This window comes from Oryzias latipes, chromosome 14 (genome assembly GCF_053564925.1).
Source record: "Oryzias latipes strain Hd-rR chromosome 14, Olatipes_Hd-rR_3.1".
Lineage (NCBI taxonomy): Eukaryota > Metazoa > Chordata > Actinopteri > Beloniformes > Adrianichthyidae > Oryzias > Oryzias latipes.
This window is the reverse complement of record NC_136250.1, coordinates 20,528,548-20,548,898: the sequence shown is the minus strand read 5'-3', so window position 1 is coordinate 20,548,898 and position 20,351 is coordinate 20,528,548. Positions and strand designations below refer to the sequence as shown.

General features: G+C 40.0%; 1 protein-coding gene across 5 annotated transcripts in view; it reads right to left on the bottom strand.

Moving 5' to 3' along the window:
• The window catches only part of gabra3 (gamma-aminobutyric acid type A receptor subunit alpha3), a 177,364-nt gene that overhangs the window by 106,504 nt on the left and 50,509 nt on the right, over positions 1 to 20,351 (bottom strand). For all 5 annotated transcript variants that reach the window (XM_023962376.2, XM_023962377.2, XM_078930323.1 and 2 more), the window contains one exon: positions 7,673 to 7,778. In XM_023962376.2, coding sequence (XP_023818144.1) covers positions 7,673 to 7,758 — 86 coding nt within the window. In that variant the 5' untranslated portion in view covers positions 7,759 to 7,778. The remainder of the gene's footprint in view (positions 1 to 7,672; positions 7,779 to 20,351) is intronic.

The window sequence follows — 20,351 nt, the reverse complement described above, 5'->3', positions numbered from 1 at the left end:
ATTTCGTCTTTTTCTTCTCCCTCAAGGCCTTCAACCAAGGTCTTAATAAACTATGCAGGAGTTCAGGAAGAGCTTGAGACCTTAATTGACTCTGGTTCAGATGGCGACTTAATTTCTCATGAAGTAATAAAAACACTCAAGATTCCTGTTGAACATTTGTCTCCAGTTTTGCATATTCATGCCATCAATGGGGCAGTCATTCATAAAGTGTCTGCACGTACGGTTGAAATTCATATAACTGTGTCAGGTAACCATACTGAACTGCAGAGATTTTTTGTTGTGGAATCCCTGAAACCACAGGTTATCTTAGGTTTTCCCTGGCTGTGCAGACACACCCCTCATATGGACTGGACTTCAGGACGTGTATTGTCTTGGAGTTCGTTTTGTTTGTTGAACTGTTTAACTGCAGCCACTATTCGCTCCTCAGTCAAGAGACCTTCCCCTGAACCTTTGGATCTTAGCACTGTTCCTACTGAATACCATGACCTTGGTTCTGTGTTCAGCAAGATCCTTGCCAAGTCCCTTCCCCCTCACCGTCCTTATGATTGCGCCATAGATCTTCTGCCAGGAACATATCCACCCAAGGGACATGTATATCCTCTCTTTCGTCCTGAGCAGGAGGCTATGGAGGAATACATTCAGGAGGGTCTCCAGGCTGGCATCATTCGTCCCTCTTCATCTCCTGCAGGAGCAGGATTTTTCTTTGTGGGCAAACGAGACGGGGGGTTGCGTCCTTGCATCGACTACAGGGGGTTGAACTGCATCACTGCTCGGAACACTTACCCCTTACCCCTATTACAGACTGCCTTTGATCAATTAAAGGGGGCCCAGATCTTCACCAAATTGGACCTCCGAAGTGCGTACCACCTTGTCCGTATACGTGAGGGGGATGAGTGGAAGACTGCCTTCAATACCCCTAATGGCCACTTTGAATATTTGGTTATGCCTTTCGGGCTCACAAACGCACCTGCTGTTTTTCAGAGTCTTATTAACGATGTGCTCAAGGACATGTTGAATAAGTTCGTGTTTGTATATCTGGACGATATTTTGATCTTGATCTCCAGATCTCGGGACCCATGTGCAGCACGTCCGAGCCGTACTCCAGCGCCTCCTTGAGAACCACCTGTATTGTAAGGCCGAGAAGTGTGAATTCCACACAACACACACAAAGTTCCTTGGCCATGTGATCTCACCTGGATCAGTTCTCATGGACCAGGACAAAGTGAGGGCCGTTCTGGAGTGGCCTGTTCCTACTGGACGCAAACCAGTTCAGCGATTCCTAGGGTTTGCCAACTTCTACAGGCGGTTCATTAGAAACTTCAGTGACGTGGCTGCACCTCTGCATGGACTCACATCAGCTAAGGTACCTTTTATCTGGGATAAGGGCACAGACAAAGCATTTTCCGAGCTGAAAAGACGCTTCTCTGCAGCTCCCGTCCTGACTCAGCCTGATCACTCCAAACAATTTATTGTGGAGGTGGATGCGTCTGAGACGGGGGTGGGGCTGTTTTATCTCTGAGGGCGTCTGATAATAAAGTCCATCCCTGCGTGTATTTCTCCTGCAAGCTCTCTCCTGCAGAAAGAAATTACGATATTGGGAAAAGAGAACTACTTGCTGTTAAACTAGCCCTTGAGGAGTGGCATCATTGGCTGAAGGGTGCTGAGAAACCATTTCTTGTGTGGACGGACCACAAGAATCTGGAGTATATCAGGACTGCCAAACGCCTAAGCCCTCGCCAAGCTAGGTGGGCTCTGTTTTTTGATCGTTTTACCTTCACCCTTTCTTATCGCCCTGGCAGCAAGAACACCAAGCCGGACGCCCTGTCTCGTCTACATCAGAGAGAGGAGGGTGGAGATTCGACTACAGCCAGCCCCATTGTCCCGTCTCATTTGGTTCTGGGTGCTACACGGTGGTCCTTGGAACGCAGGGTCAAGGCCTTGGTTTCTGATCCTGCAAATATACCACCAGGTTGTCCGGCAGACTGTCTGTTTGTTCCTTCCAGTCTCCGTCCGTCAGTCCTAAAGTGGGGACATTCGTCCCGGTTAGCCTGCCACCCTGGAGTTATGAGAACTGCCTTCCTGGTGGCCCAAGGATTCTGGTGGCCCACCATGTCTTTAGACATAAGGGCATTTGTTGCCTCTTGTCCTGTGTGTGCCAGTGTAAAAACTCCCAGAACTCCCCCTGCTGGTTTTCTTCAACCTCTTCCTGTACCCTCCAGGCCGTGGTCCCATATTGCTATGGATTTTGTCACCGGTCTGCCCAGCTCTAAGGGAAAAACAGTCATAATGACGATAGTGGACAGATTTTCCAAGCTGGTTCATGCTATACCACTACAGGGGCTACCATCAGCCAAGGAGATGGCAGTATTGGTGACAAAACACGTTTTTCGTCTGCACGGTCTTCCGCAGAACATAGTTTCTGATCGTGAGCCTCAGTTTGTAGCTTCTTACTGGAGGGAGTTCTGTAAAATGTTAGGAGTCAAGGTCAGTCTAAGTTCCGGTTTCCACCCCAAGACCAATGGCCAGGTAGAGAGGTTCAACCAAGATCTAGAGACCACTCTACGAGCTATGTGCTCAAAGAACCCCAACACCTGGTCATCTCATCTCCCCTGGGCAGAATATTCACACAACTCTCTCATCAATACCACCGGTTTTTCCCCCTTCCAAGCAGCTTACGGCTACCAACCGCCTCTCTTCCCACACCAGGAGCAGGCGGCCTCGGTTTCGGGTCCTGCTGCATTTGTGAGGCGTTGTCGTCGTTTTTGGGAGGACTTCCGACACCGGTTGCTGAGAAACCAAGAGAGGTTTACCGCTGTCGCCAACCGCCGGAGGACTGCCGCCCCTGAATACAAGGTGGGAGATCGAGTGTGGCTCTCTTCCGCAGACATTCCACTCAAAGGGGGCTCTAGGAAGCTGATGCCTCGCTACATTGGTCCTTACCCCATAATTGAGATCATCAACCCTGTGGCAGTCAGGCTTGGTCTGCCCCGTACTCTCAGAGTTCACCCGGTGTTCCACGTCAGCAAACTCAAGCCTGCAAAGGACTCACCTCTTCAGCCTCCTCCCGTGCCCCCCCCTGCACCTCGTATTGTGGATGGAGATCCTGTCTATACTATTCGGGAACTCCTCGCCTCCAGGAGGGTTGGTCGAGGCGTCCAGTATCTGGTGGACTGGGAGGGTTACGGCCCTGCTGATCGTCAGTGGGTGCCAGAGCGCCACGTCCTCGACCCAAACTTGATTGCCCGTTTCCACCGTGACCACCCTGATCAGCCTCGTCGTGGTCCGTCTGGGAGCCGGACTTTGTGAGGGGGGTTATGTCATGGATCAGCTGGCAGCTGCACCCTCCTCCTCCCCCTTCTGTGTGTTCACCTGTTTCTCTCAGCTGTTTTCAGTTTCCTGATTATGTGGTTTGTTATTTAAGTTTCTGTCCTTGTTGTTTTCAGTGTCGCAGAGTCCTGTTTGTTTGTACAACTGGATGTTTGACTTCTTTGAGATTTCGAGTAAATCTGTGACAGTCTACTTGAGTTCGAGTTTGAGTTCTTCCTTCCTGCGTTTGGGTTCCTTCGGTCACGAGTCGTAACAGAATCAGCCCACAAACAGTCAGAAAACAAATGTCAACCAATGTTCTGAGTTTTGGCAATTGGGCCAGTGCAATAATATTAAACACTGAGGCTATTTGAGCGGGGACTTCTTTTGTAGGTGTCCATTATACCTCACTCAAAAGGACACCTTGCAGCCAACAGCAAGCCTTCAGTCAGTGGTGGGCCGTCAGGGCCTTCAAGGCCTACTCTGAAGACCTAAAATATATCTGAATTGTATGATAATTACATTTGTCCATGCATACTTGTTAAATCATTTCAAATGGTCTGTCCATTTCCTTTTATTGTGTTTGTGATGGTTATGCTGCTTCCAGACAGACGTATTTTCATATTAACCAGTCATATTTCAGCTTTCCTTTGTTGCCAGACAGGGTCAGAGGTAAAGAGGCGTTCACTATCAGTTCTGAAGGACTTCTAATGCAAAATCAATGTCGGACATTCATTTCCTTTAACCAATCAGATTTTGAGTTGGTGTCAGCAGGGCCTTCTAGCAGGCTTAGGCAACGCCACAGTATTCAGGCCCTCTGATTGGACAGAAGTTTCAGGAAGTCCCATGCAGCCTTGCCCAGTTTGACTGTAAGTTGACTGTAATGTACACCATGGAGGATTTAGCAGGAAAATCTCCCACTGATCTCCTTGACTTCCTTCATCAGAAATATCTGAGTGAGAGCATGAAGCAGCTGTACAGATTTGTGTGTATGACGATGACCATCCCCTAGACACTGCGTCTGTCGAGCTGAAATTTTTGGCTCTAAAGCAAATACAAACCTACGCAAGAAATACAACAATAACAATAGAAAAGGACTTCTTGACAGAACCAAAACCAAATAATCTACATGACAGGGTTTTTGAGGAAAGAGAGGAGGATGGGTTTTTTTTCTTCAAATAATCCGATTGTTTTGATTAGTGAGATGATACATTATTTCAATTTTTTTTGCTGGATATAAAGTTGCATAACAAGATTTGTTTACTGTTTCTTTTAAATTCCGTTTATGTAGAGGCATTTATTGTGGGTACAAGAAATTTCAATATGCAACCCAAAGCTCATTTCTGCATCGTAAAATGGTTAATGTGATTCAGACGTGGCAAGGCCCAGGTGTGTAACGCACGGTCCGCCACTGAGCCAATCAGAATCAAGTATTCAGGCACAACATGGTACAATTATACTTAATTACTTGATAATAAATGTGGAACGTATTGGAACCTCTGGAAAAAGATTTGCACAATCTACAAATCTGTGTACCATTGACGTTTCCTTGTTGGCTTTGATGTCACATTAAAAGGGATAACTCTGGTGCAAAATGCTCCACAAATCATATATGAGTTGATAGATTAAGATTTCCAGAGGGGGATGAATGCATCACATGCCATCTTAGAATCAGTCTAACATCAAAGATCTGCTTACGGGGAATACAAGAACTGATCTCGCTAAATCTCCACAGCTCTCTCTTCATATGAGCTTAAGGTTTCAACCCCCAAGGAGACAAACCATCCTCAAACATACATACTGAACTGCAAGCTCTCCTCAACAAAAAATGTTGACTCATCAATACAAAGTCAATTAAAAAATAAAATGCATGAAAAGTGCATGAATAAATGAAATGCACTTTTCAAGAGTGCAAGAAAATCCTTTTAACTAGAGTTGTTGTTGTTGTAGTTCACCTTTCAGCATATCCCACCAGGGGTTGCCATATAGAATCCGCCATCACTGATTTACACAGGTGGTTTAGCAAAGAGTTTCACACGGGATGCCCTTCCTGACACAACACTGTCTTTGGGCCTCCATGTGGCTATATATATGTCACGATGCGGGGTGGCTCGAGAGCCGGTAGGACCCAGATGCAGAGGCGAAGGCACACGGTTCAGGGACAAGGGGTTTAATACAAACAAAAGGCACTGCCGAGCAGGATTACAAAACAAAACAAAACTTACTGTGGCGTGGCGAGGGATATGGAACCAGAGCGTGGCAAAAACATGGAGACATGAACACCATGACAAAAGGTAATGGACCAGCCCAGGAGGAAGGCAGAGACAAGACTTAAATACAGACAGGGTAGACAAGACACAGGTGAACACGATCAGGGCAGATGGAGACCAAAGGAAGTAAAGCTCAAGAAACAAGACAAGACAGGAAACCTTTCAAAATAAAACAGGAAACAGAACCAAACAAGACAGAACAAGAACTAAAACGAAAAACAAGACACAACGAACTCAAACCATGACAATATAGTTAGGCAGTAGCATGAAGGGCCATGCCAAGGACCCACACTGGATGAAGTTGCCCCCTGGGAATCGAACTCTGGTTTCCCATGTCATAGTCCTGTGCTTAGTAAATTGTAGGTTACATTTCAAATTGATAATTAAATGTAATACTTTGTGGTTTATGTTGTAACATACTAATTTGTTGGTGCACCCTTTTGTCATTGACAGTTACTGTATTGTTTGGACTTAAAAGCCTTAACCTTTTCCGAAATCGCCTTAAAATCTGGAGCACCTTGTATATTAATTAATTCTGGTTGGATTTACTGATGTTGAAGCAACTTTGTAGCAGTAAGTTTTTACCATGGGTTGTTTTTAAGGTACGAGTGTTGCACTGACCAGGAAGCACTTTTAATTCCATTGTGCCTGTGACAATGAAAGATCTATTTATCTATCTTTTGAGATGTAAACAGCTCTCTGGCAAAATGTAAGTCTGTTCTTTTTTTAACCAGTTCCAAACAAGCTTAAGTTCCTTTGGGAATACGCTAACATGGCTAAGTGTAGCAGTGTCGGATTGTGTTTTTTCTATGTGTTACTAACAAAGTTGGGAGTTCGCTTAGTCACTGTAACGTTTGTTTTAGCTGTATCATTGTGACCCTGCCTCTGGCTCGTCTCGCATCCCCAGGCGTCCTCCATACCATCTGGATGAAGTCCATCTGCTGGACTATTTAAATATGTAGTTGTAGAGTTAGATAAGCTAATTCTCTCCAAGAGTTCTGGTACATTGCCTGTCGGTGCTGGGAGAGGATCCCTCCTTAATGTGAAAGGGGGATCTAAGGGCAGGGATGCCCAGTTTAGCTTGGTCTGTTTAGTTTAGTTTAGTTTAGCCATTACCTATTGAATTCTATGACTTAATGTTCATTATGATTTCATGCTTATTATACAATCGGTATGAAGCCCATTGAGAAGACTGTTGTTGTAATACTGGGCTATATGAAAAAAACTGAATTGAATTAAATTGAGCAGGACTCTCGATGAATCATGTGATCAGGAAATCCATCTTGGCTTAATGTAACCAGCTGTCCAACACAGTGATATTGGATGTTCATATGGTGTATCTGCATGTGTCTCTTTAGGCTAGGAGACATTCTCTTGAAAACCATCTGGCCTGGTTTGGCCAGGTCTTCTGGACTCATTTTTCTATTTAATATTGGCAATTATAAGAGCTGTGTGCTCCTAATAAGCAAGCAGAGCCAAGTGGCACCTTGACAAAGCAAACTGGGCTAATCCCTATCACAGTACTTTGATTTGCAGCTTCGGCCTCTCTTCTCCCAGCTCTGAGAAGCCTGCCCTCTCATGCAGAATTTGAAAAAGACTTACGCCTTCATCTCTTTAGCTAAAACATCAAACCTTATCATCTGTGCAAACCTGCATAGCCTCTTTGAGGCGCAAGTTCTTCTCTGCTGCCTTGATCCCAAAGACGGGAAATAGTGTAATAATGCAGGAGGGAAAATGCTGTAAATGGACAACGGGAGCAGCTATTTGCTAAACAGTAAAAATTTGGATTTTTTGCAAAAACGGAAACAAAAGTCAGAAAAATGAGGGTTTGACCTCATTGTTGTGTCGTTTTTTTTCCTCTTTCAGTCTTTATGTCTTAAAAACCAAGACTAAGACTTAATCTTAAGCTTCATTTCATCACAAATCTCACCTTAGAGCATTTGAACGTGTGTCAAAGACAGTTAAGTGTGATGCAGAAAGCAAACCGAAACGTCACCATCAAAGACACCATCAAAGAAGAAGGAACAGAGAGAAAGGGCCGCAGTGAAAAGGAAACTGAAGCTCAGAGGTGTTAAAACAAGCGGATGTTGTTATACCTGGTTTCAGGAAGTAGGTTGAGGAGCAGGAGGAGAACCCACAAGGCCAGGTCCTGTGATTTAGCTCTCCAGGGTAGAGGGGCCATGTCTGCTTACAAAGACAACCCTGCATAGAAAACGAAATGGAAAAGAAAGAACTTTAAAACAGAAAATCAAAGTATTTACAGGTAAAAAGTGTCTAAAATTGTGACAATGGAGGGGATTCTGAAATGTTCAAATTTTCTAACATTCAAGGCTTTTTAGGTTTTACAAAATTATTTTTTTTAAATCATGGATTTTTGGCCTTGACTTAGCCTTGTATTGGAGTCAGAAATGTATTTTCTCAAAAAAAAAAAAGAAATGTCTTTTCAAATTAATTTTATTAATTATGCTATTGATTTGAATCCATTTTTAACATAAAATGTTGAAAATACAAGTGAAATTTGCAATTTCCTAGATCTTAACTGAACAAACCAAAAATTTAATTTAAAAATAAAACACAAGAAGTCACAATAAAAGCCTCCAGCAGCAGAGGGTCACTTTTTAATCATTCCATTCTTATTGACTAAAATACTAATACTTGTTACTTTTAGCTTTGTGCTGTTCAATAACACAATGACGATGTGTTTTTTAATCTTGAAGAAGAATAAATGTACCCGTTTACAAGACAATTACATATTTTGTCTACCCAAAGGAGGGGGATGTGATCAAGGCAGCCTTTTGCTTGCTCAGTTAAAGAACTTCCAGCTTTTGATGTTGGCCACTTAAAAATAATTTTATAGACTTTAATACAGCCCATTATTATACAAAAGCCTCATAAAAATCTGGAATGAACTGGATTTTAACAATTTCAGTCTCAAGTCTCAGTTTGATGTTTTTTGGCATATTGTGCAGAACTTTGAGTCAACTATTTGTTGTAAACTGATGCTTTCTGAAAAAAAAGGTCTTAATTTAATTGAAACAGTACTGTTGCCTCTTTTTTTCTTTAAATAAAAGCTCAGCAAAACCTGATTTCACAAACATTACAGCAGATCTTTGCCACATTTTGCAACCATTTATCAAAAATGCGTCTGAAGGAATACAGCAACTAGGAAAAAATGTAAACATTTATTAATTTTTACCATCCTATTACAAAAGAAGATTGTTTGACACAAAAACTGTTAAGGAAAGCAAAAATAAAAAGTAGAAATCCTAAATGGTCTCAATCCATATTATGCTAATTGTTCCTTATCATTTACTTTTAAAATATGCAACTCTTGACTGAAAGCTGCTGCAAAGCTTCACAATAACCGGGTTCAATCACAGCTATGTCAGTAGATGTTACAAGCTTTAAATGGAGGGATTTTTTTCATTCAGTTCCTGTAAGATTTTGGCAGCTGGCTTTTATAATGCCCCACACATTTCCAAATGTTCTTTAGAAAGTAAGTCAACATAACATGGCTCATCTGCCAGCCACCTATTAAAAAAGCTGAATCATAAAATATGTTAGTGATAAAGCTGAAGCCGCTGTCACAAAGCCCAGATTCTGTCCTCCATTGTGATACAAATCTTTTCTTTTCCTTTTCTCAAGGATAAGAAAACATCTAATTTGAATTTTATGAGTTTCTTGTGTTTCCACATAGTGTTTTGTTGTAATTCTACGACTAAAACAACAAAGAATAAATCAAATGAACAGTTTTTCGTGTTCCTACTTTGTTAAGATGTGTAATTTTCTTTGTTGGTTAAAGCAGCACTTTGTTTGCAGCTTTGGCTTTATTGCTAAGAATGTTTAGATGTGCAGCAAATGCTGTTTTTCTCATGCAAATGAGTCAGTAAAGGAGTGTTTCCATGCATGGCTAAAAATGGAAATGAAAATTGCCACCGTTCCGATTCATCAAAGAGAACTGCATGAACACATGGGTTAATAAAACCGGCCAACACCATGTGTGTCCATACACACACAGCTTCAAACTGCAGGTTTCAGACGTGCGGCGCCTGGAAAGACTGATTTATTGTGCGCTTGTGTTGGAGTGCGGCACCAGAGGGTTAACAGGAGTCTGTTGTCACCACGACAACACCAGGTAGAGAAAATGAAAACTGTGGGCTGTCATTCACCTGTGACGGCTCAGCATGAGGCTTACTGTCGCCCCCTTTTCACTTAACCCTTTAACTCTCCCTGCATTTACAAGAGAAAAAGGAAATCATCAAACACAGTTGAGTTCATTATTAGCATACAATCTAGGATGTCTCAATTTGAAGTTTTGTACTTTATTAATGTTGTCCTTTTTTGATTGATTAGTATTTAAAACAAAAACACTTAGGACAAACAGACCACTGTTTCTATTTTATCCAGAAATTTCCTCTAAATACTTCTCCCTTTTAAAATTCAAAGACAATATGAAATCATTTAGCTTGGTTTAGAAAAAGCATGTCTTTTTTATAGTATCTTAACATCATATCACTGTATTTTTGCTACGCTGTTCCCTTATTTGCTTTGAATGTTTGGGGAATTCTGTGTGTTATTACTTTGCAAGGCAGAAACTCTGGTGCTGTGATGTGACCTTTCCTTTAGTTTTTCTGTTCAGCTGTCAGCAAGAGTTTATTTAAAACCTGAAGATTTAATTTAGTGGGTAAATAGTATTGCAGGCGGAAGAAGAGCCCAGTCCACATTTTGGTTAGGTATGGATCGAAGTAAAAGACTGGGTTTTGCAGTAGATTAATTGCATCTTTTTTTAAATAAGACAATCCCAAGTAAGGAAAAACAACAGATAACATATCAACAAAACGGGCCCATACATTTAATTCAGAATGTGGTGAAGACCATATCATCTTCATTTTAACAGGTCTACATATCATTATTATTTCTTCTGGTTCAAAACAGTTTTTTCAATGTAGGTCTATTCTATTAAGCCTTTAAGGCTTGAGCGTGTCACCGACGACACGGCATAACACCCTCTTCCAACTACTGTGACTCTTTGAGCATTGACCTAATATTGACACAAAGTCTCTTTTCTCGGCATCTGAATTCGCTAATTACGAAAACACTACTACTGTAAAGTGTTGCATATTAGCATATTCTGCTTTTCTCAGCTTCTGAATCTGTTAAATAATTGTTATTGAATAAACAGTTTAAGGGTTAAAACTGTTCATGCAATCACAGGTTAGGGTTCAAAAACAGGCTTCATAGGTTCAATTGTTACTCTAAATTGTCCCTATGTGTGAATGTGAGTGTGCATGGGTGTGAGATTGTGGCCCTGCGACAGACTGGTAACCTGTTCAGGATGTACCCTGCCTTTGCCCAAAAGTAGCCGGGATAGGCTCCAGCAGCCCTGTGACCCTGTAAGGGAACCTGTTAAAGTGACTAAACGGGTTTAGAAAATGAATGAATGAGTTTAAGGGTTAAAGCAGGTAACCCTGTGCATCACTTTACCCTTGTGCTATCCTGTGGGGTCCAGTTGACCCGATCCTTACATAGACATGTTCTCCCTACCATGACAAAGGTGGATAAAGGTGAAGAGGATTTCATGTAATCCATGGACACCAGTGAAGATCACAAATCATTGAAGAAAAAAGGTTCAGCGCACTGTCTAGTGGGTCTAGATGACCCAAATCCCAATGTTAAAGTGCCTAGGATAGCACAAGGGATACACAGAAGGTCTTCTCAGACAGGTTAACTTGTTAAGGCGTCGGTATTTTTCAAAATCTTTTTTAAATTTTATTTTAGGGTGAAATAATTTGTACTTGGCATGAAAATGTGGGTAAAACAAGCATCCTTTCAAACATATTTACGTAGAAACACAGCAGAACATTGGAAATAACATGCTTATGCTGTGACGTAGGTTTGGAAATTTGAGAGTCCTCACAATTAGACTATTTGCAAATAATATCTGTGAAAATACAGATAAACAAGGGTTTTATTATTAACACCCATGGCTCTGTCACTTTAAAGATTTTTGTGATGATCTTAGATTTAAAACAGTCTAAAAACAAGACACAGGTATTCCCAAAACATACTTTTATCACATACAGAACTAATTACACAGTTTGTCATAAGCAAAGTCATGATCTACACAAGTGACGACTTTTTTTCAGCGACTTTTTCAGACTCCTGGGTAAAACACTTTCTGATTGCTAAAAAAAGCTCTTGAGCAAGTCCAGCTTTGTAGTAAATTTTGTTCATGAGGCTGAAGTAGCACAATTGGAAAAGTAAACTGCATCCACTGTTTGGTGGTATTATCATCTTTTCAGAACATGTTTTATTCTAATATGTGCAGTGAGTGATTTTATTACATCGGGGGGTTCTTTAAACATAAAATGCAAAACTAGGTCATTTTGCAAAGTTGTATCCATAAACATTAAGATTTTGGATGTCAACTTTTGGATCAAGTCATACGTAAAAAACCTTGTCAGACCATCAAGTAATCCTTTGTTGAACCTTTTTCAGTCTAAATGCTGTTTAAAACTGTCGTTTCTGTAAACTGAAGCAGTGTTTCAGTGAAATATGTAGATATTTAAGGAACACTTTGTGTCTGTTTCCATTTCTGCTGCCCTGTGGGCACTTCATTAAAAACGAGGATGCTGCTGATAATACATTTTCATAGCTAGCAAGCCAATAATATATTAAGCGTCGTAATCATGTACAAGTAAAAACAATTTGAATTCTGAATGGGGTGATAATATTACTAGCAGATGCTTATATTTTTAAGGCTCGTGAATTTAGCACTCTAAAATAACTAAGATGTTAAATAATGAAAAATTGAGATGTTAAATATTTGAGCTGAGCTCCAGAATATTTTTTCTTTTTTCCATCTCAGTCTGGTTCTCCCACATTAGTGTCAAAACTAAAGCTGAAACATGTGGAAAAACTTTGAATTTAGGAAAGACATATGACCATACAGTGTGCTAGAATGTTCTAAAAATATTCCCTTTGGATTATTTGGATGCGGGAAAACAACTTTATGGAAATAAAATGTGAATGGATTTGACATTCTTTCTCGTTTACTTGTTTGTTTGTACACATGTTTAATTTACACGTCGTAATCTTGAAGAAATAAGAATCTGGAAAAATTCACCTGCACTGTTCAGTACCAGGTTTTTATCTCTGAGTCACACTGGTTAAAGTTTTGTCTAAAAATGTCCTGGATTGATTTTATACAATTTGGATCGTCTAAAATAAACTAATATCGACTATGAAACACAATTTATCAACCACATATTATGGTATGAATCGAATCATTGTTAAAATAAATCGTTATATTTAATCATATATTAAAAGTGCAGCACAAGACTGACTCTCCTGGAAACAGCTGTGCAAACACAACATGAGTGGCAGCTGTGTTAAAGGCTTTCATTGTGTTTGTGGGGCTGAGTTTCCCTTTAATGTCAGTGCATGATGGGATGATCAAAGACTTTCCTCAGGGCTCAACGGTGACCAGTGTGCCGCTGTGGAGCACAGCGATCATTTCAGGAAGACAAAACAAGAAATGTGTGGATTCACAATTTATGCTGCAGATGGTGACACGAAATTAGTTTAATTCATTTATTTCTGGTTTCTCATTTTATACAGGCATATAACACGTGAGGTTAAAGTCAGAGGAAGTTCATTATAGACTTCAGGTAAAACAGATGAAATATTAAAGCATAAAGCAAGAAACAACTGAATTATAAGCAAAGGTTTTCGTTAACATTGTCAGAGAGAGAGAAAAAATTGCTCGATGACTTGTTCTCCTGAAGGACACTCTATAACACAAGCCTAAAGGTATTAGAAAGAATTCAGACGTGAAAAAAGGTCTAAATGACGGATAATATCATTTCCTTTCCCATCTACCTGTTTCTGACTGAGGGAGCTTAAGTTCTTCTATCGGACTCCAATAACAGACAAGCACTTTCATTATGCTGTTTAGGCCGCTGTTGTCCTTCACAGACTACCCATTAAACCATCAAGCAGAAGAAAATGTTAAAAGCTTCCCATAAAAGATTGATAAAAGCCACATAAAATGCTAGGGCGCACATAAACACTAGAGTTGGAAGAATCTTTTGTTCAACTTCCTGTTTGAGTCTTGATCTGTGACTCCAGGCTTTTGTTCATATTCCCTGGTGTTGTTGCTTTATGATTAATATGCCCATAATCAAGGATTATGCATTCAAATATATTCATGGTGTCATTTGACAAATGACATGAATATGCTGCCTGAGCTTTGATGAAGACATGTGGATTATGGAGGATTTTATGAGTTGGTTGCAATCAAGATCGACTCAATTTGGCCGTTAATAATTTGATTAGTGGGTTTTTTAACCCACTAATTTTACAGTGGGCATTGTCAAAAATAAAAAAGAAATAAATATATGAAAATAAAAAAATATGATAATAAAGATACACTGAAAAGAATTTGCAGGAAACTGAGCCTCTTCAGAAGATCATTCTTAACCAAAAAGGAGTGGATTTCCAGTGGCCGTGTCATTTTCGCCGTCAGTTGTATGGTTGCAGAGGTCCAAACTCATTATGGTACAGGCATAAGAAAGTCAAGCATGAAGACTGTTTTTACAAATACTTGTGAAAGAATGGGCCGCTCTCAGGAGCTCATTGATTTTCAGCATGGAGCAGTCACAGGAGTTCACCTGTGAAACAAATACAGTTGTGACATTTCCTAAAAATTCCACAGTCAACTGTCAGCTCTCATAACAAAATGGAAGAGTTTGGGATCAACAGCAACTCAGCAATGAAGTGGTAGACATCTTAAACTGACGGAAAGGTTTCAGCAGATGCTGAAGAGCACAGTGCAAAGAGGTCACCGACTGCACAGTCAATTGCTACAGAGCTCCAAACTTCATGTGACTTTCAGATTAGTACAAAACGCAGAGAGCTTCATGGAGTGGGTTTCTATGGACGAGGCGCTTCATCCATGCCACATATCACCAAGTGCAATGCAAAGCATCAGATGCAGTGGTGTAAAGCACATAGCCACTGGACTCTAGAGCAGTGGAGACGCCTTTTCTGGAGTGATGAATCACGCTTTTTCATGTGGCAATCTGATGGACGAGTCTGAGTTTGGAGGTTCTCAGGAGAACGGTACATTTCAGATCGCATTGTGCCGATTGTGAAATTTGGTGGAAGGGAATTATGGTGTGGGCTTGTTTTTCAGGACTTGGACTTGGTCCCTTAGTTCCAGTGAAAGGAACTCTGAATCCTTCAGGATAACCAAAACTTTTTGGACAATTCCATGCTCCCAACCTTGTGGGAACAGTTTAGAGCGTCCCCTTCCTCTTCCAACATGACTGTGCACCAGAGCACAACGCAAGGTCCATGAAGACATGGATGACAGAGTCTGGTGTGGATGAACTTGACTGGCCTGCACAGATTCCTGACCTGAAGCTGATAGAACAACTTTGGGATGAATTAGAGCGGAGACTGAGAGCCAGGCCTTATCCACCAACATCAGTGTGTGACCTCACCAATGTGTTTTTGGAAGAATGGTAAAAAAAATCCTAGAAACACACTCCTCAACCTTGTGGAAAGCCTTCCAAGAAGAGTTGAGGCTATAATAGCAGCAAAAGGACGACCGGGTTAGGAATGGGATGGTACTTCAGTTCACATATGAGTCAAGGCAGGTGAAGCAATACTTTTGGTAAGTATAGTGTAGACATGTTACGGATTTTCTCTATTTGAACCGTTGATTATTTTAAAGGTATAAATAAATGGGAAAGAATTTAAGAAAAACCATATCAGCAATGAAAACTACATTCAGTCATTTAGAAGATGAAAGTGAGGGTTGAAAGGAGCACAACAATCATAACCTGAGTCACAGTCAACACAATCTAAGCTAAGCGCTGTAAGAAATTCGTCTAAGACACAAGAAATGTCAAGGAGTAGATGGACCTTTTATTTTTGTTTTTATGAGGCATAGAAATCTACTGAAGAGGTCAGTCTTAGCTTTTTTCTTGTAATATTGAGAGTGAGGCAGCTCTGAGAAAAGGTCAAGTGGAAGAGCGAAGTGGAATAATTGGAATTCAGCCTCGACTGATGAACATCAAAACACCTGCAGCCAATATTTTCTATGGAAACCAACACAGTTGCAATTTGATGCACTGTTCTTCAACCGTTAATTTATTTGCAGTCTCGTCATCTACAATCTTGTAAGTCTTGGAATATGAACCTCTTTGTTGCTGTATTTATTAATTTTTTAGACCACTTCAATCATTCTTATACAACAAATGAAAACAGGGAGCAACACAAATTATTCAAGTCTTTAGTTAATTGGGGTAAAGAAACTGTTAAATCCTTAGTCACAACTGCTCTTATGGCTAGATACAGGCTGTATGCAGGCAAAAAATGGACAAATCTGTACAGAGCATGCAAGTGGCCCACATGAAATAGCAAGGTCGTGACTGCTTGGTGAGTTTGTAGAGCAAAAATGTTCAGGCACACTTGTTTTCTACGGCCATGCTGCGAGCAACAGCCTTTTCCAGTTGTGGGTACATGCGCTAGCCTTGGTTAGGAAGAGTCCGGTGCATCATATGCCAAACCCGTGTTTAAGTACCCATGTTCAGCGCATTCATGAATGTGAGACACATGTCGAGTACGTGACGATACGCTTACCAGATGTATGACGATCTTCCATTTCATTTTCAACAAACCTTAAGGGAAATGCAGGATACGCCTGTGCTTCCCTTTAAATGAGGATGCTCCTGTTTACATGGAACCGGAAAACCCAAAAGCTGCAGCAAGTGTAAGGGTCAACCCCGGTATGGGATCCTCCCTCATCCTAAAGTAGTAACAGCATAGATAAACAACAAAAGCTCATACCTTCCCACAGCAGTAGGACACAAATTTAATGTTGCCTGGAGAGTGCTGGCCTTAGAAACGCCTCAAGGCAACAATGACTCTTAAATTATTCTTCCATCTTATGCACCTGAAAATTTAAAATTCACATTTTATTAAGGCCCGGGAGCTTTAGACAAGAAATAAGAAACTGCAGCTACTTTTACTTAAAAATGGGAAGTGGAGTGCTGTGCCAGAACATTGCCGTCAAACCAGCTGTGACTCACCATTACATGAGTTCTATTGTACAAAGTCTGTGTTCTTGAGAAATGAGATTTCAAAACACAAAGAAAATTATTACTTTTGTCAATTTAGGAGTCAAATTACATTACATTACCTTTCGACTTAAAACTCAACTCCATTCTCCTGGACATTACCTAACAGAATTGAACAGCCTCTAAAACATGGAAGCTCTGCTGTTTCTTAGCAGAATCCTAACTAGCCTAATACATAGCACTAGGAGACACACTAATTGCTGCAAGAGTCAATATTCTGTCCTCGTCAGTGTTCCTGCTTGATGGCTGTTTCTAAAGTCCTCATCAGCAAGTGTTTTACAGCACATGGCAGCTGAAGAGCAACATACCAAACTCTTACCAAACTCTCCCACTGCGCCACTCCTTCACAACCAATCTAACACAGAATATTCTAATAAAAGCACCAGCTCCCTTTTTTGGGTAATATATATGTTTTAAACAAATGTTTGATCACAGAGAGCTCAAGAAAGCAATAAAAAAGGAAGGCTATGGGCGAAGAAGAGGAAAATATGTTTGAAAGAGAAATGGCCACTGGCTACTGAGTGTGTTCACTAAAAATGCTCTAAAAATGTGTTGCTCGCTCACTCTGATTAACTAAGCTTGAAATATAACTCTGCAGTCAGTCAGTCAGTTCCAGCAATTTCCATGTATCAAATTACAGGCTGACTAAAATAGAATTGAGAAAGTGCTAACATTATTTCACCAGAGTTCGGCCGAAACCGCGTCGCATGAGAAGCAACAGCGGGGATAAATCTGTAAATGCAGCCAGATGAATGAGAACAGTTCATGCAAATGAGCTGAAATGCTACTTTTCATAATTACAGCCCTCATTTCCATCTCAACAGATGTCATGCTCTAGGGAAAGCCAAGTCCCAGGCTGTGTCAAAACCCACCAATCTTATGTTTCTTGACAAATTCTAGTAAACAAAAAAAACAACAACAATTTTTACAAACATTTTAATAGCTTTTCATTGCTCGTCCCCCCCCCCCCCCCCCCCCAATTTGTTTTCTGTATCTTGAAAATAACGGGAATTCTAAACTAATCATAGACTTTCATCTATATCTATTCAAGATTTTATGTTCTCATAAAAAGTGCAAGATGCCCACTGGTGTCACAGGGACCATTTCCATATCCTGTTAGGTCTGATTGAAAGCAGCTAATTTCCTAACATACTCTGCCACCTGCTCAAGTCCCTTCTACTGCTCTTTTATGTGTCACTTTTTAGGGCTCTGCATGTCCAGGATGAAGAAATCTTTTAGATATACTCATCCCTTTGTATGCCTGGAGGTTTACTCATACAGTGCACTTTGTGGTGGGCTCAATAGTAAATTGGTTTAAAAGATTCAGCACAGATATAGACGGATCAATATTAGCAAGGTCAACAAATAAATAAAAAACAGAAGTTTCAGAGGGCCCAGATAAAAGTAAAGTTTTAATTGTTTGCATTAGTCAGTTCATAGAGTCAATAATCTCAAGTGTCCTTTAGGATTTCTGCTGTGTTTTGTTGATTCGCTCCCTGTTTTCAATTAGAACTGCAGTGGAAAATCATCAAGACAGCAGCGTTTCTGAGTGTCAACAAATCCTTTCTATAAAAAGAGCGATGGACTACAAAAGACAGTTGGCCTGCCACACTGTGCAATTCTGCACCTGATTTACTTATACACATGTCATGCAAATGAGGAAATCAGAGGTCCCTGCGGCTTTGATTGTGCTTGAAACAAAGAACACAAAGAAATAGAGGGAAAAAACAAAACAAAAAAACAACAACACTGCTTTTGGTGGCAAATTAAAAATAGCTTGCCTTCAGTGATGGTACACTTACACTGTGCTCTAGTTACCACTGAAATGCTTGTTTTAACTGCTTACAATTATGTTTTCAGGAGAAAAACAAAATGTAATGAATTATGTAATCACATTTGACTGAACCGTGAAATATAAAAGAACGTTATGCAAATTAGGTGAGTCAATCTGATTAGACAGAAATTCATGGATGCTTATCAGAAAAATTGGCAGTGTACAAAATCCTTCTTAATCCAATGTGCAAAACAGAGCCATCTTAAATATTTTCTTTTGCCCTCATAAAAATGAGAAAAATTAGGCCAAAAGGAAGATAAATTATGTTCAATTTTGTTAAAACTTTGAACATAGCTTATATTTACTTGAAAAATCAAATTAATGAATATAAATATCCCATTATAATTAAAGAAAAACATTTAAATTTCAGGGGATAAAACCTGACTTATCAAGCTAAAACGAAATTACAAACATACCAATAAAAAAAGGTTTAAAGTGCCAAATATCCTAGAATTTGTATTTTTGAAGGTATATCACTATGAAGATGATGGGAGTTTTATTCTTTGAGCTTTAATTATCAAACTTGTACATGCACCCTCTGAGTCAAATAATGCACAAAAACATATTTTATCATTTATGTAGGTGACACTCAACATTACTAAAATGTATAGCAGAACAACTATCTTAGATTGTTTCTGCAGCTGCAAAGAGCAACTACAATTCTTACTTTATATAAAAAAACAACCTGATTTTGAAAATAAGAAAAGGGTAAAAGATATTGATGAGCTCAGCTCTGCAAAAATAAGTGCAAAAAATAGGATCATGTATCAGCACTGAATCATCCATGGGATTTAGCCTAAACCTATTTAACTTTTTACCATAACTGAGAGGTCTCCTGCCAGGACAAGACTTCATGTGGCATGGTTTTAGCAATCAATGCGTTAATTCTAATATTAATTATAAAGTTTTAGCGTTAAAATGAATAATTACACTGACTGATCATTACAACATCAGCTTTTGTACCAAGCCCAAATCATCACCCTTCCTCTACTATGCCAGGCAGTGGCTATAAGGAGTTTCAGCTAAAATCTTGAATCTTTGTTGCTTCTGGCATCATAACCCTGTCCTCTCATCTGTCCACATGTTCCAGACCTGAAACAGATCGACTTTCCAAACAACTTAGCCTCTGCATTTTTCCTTTGTTGGTGCTCAGACTTAATTGCACTAGTCAACAGGTCAGCTGGAGCCAGTCAAATCTGACAAGCAATTTCACTAGTGTCCCTTTCAGAGATGACTAAATACTGTCTTGACTGCTTCCCCTGTTTCTCTCTGCTTACCTGCTGGGGGTCAGATACAATGTGCTATGTTCTTATGTTAACATGACAAACATACAGTGAGACTGAAACATGTGGTACGGACATTATTACATGAACTAGAGGATAAGTTAGGTATAGGGGTGTATAACTTTTCCTATCATGATTTGATACACATCTCCATGCATGGTCCACAAATCGATACATAAAATATTCAACTAAATTGGTAGGGATACAACAGAGTCAGATTATTTTACCTAAATGGATGGATACAATTTAGATATGTATTATTCATTTGCTGTTTAAAACTATAAATGAAAATGTATTTTTATTTTAAGCAACAAAAACAACATAGCAGCTTCAGACATCAAAACCTTTTGGATCTTTTAAATTCTTTCGTTCTCAGTAGTTAAAAAGTTGTGTCATGTAAATTCATTTTAGGTATTGTTTGCTGTGGAAAAAAAGATTTATATTTTTCGCTCACCCATCCCTCACCGTGGTTCATCAAGCAAGCAGGTGATTAGACGTCTTTTTTTGTGCA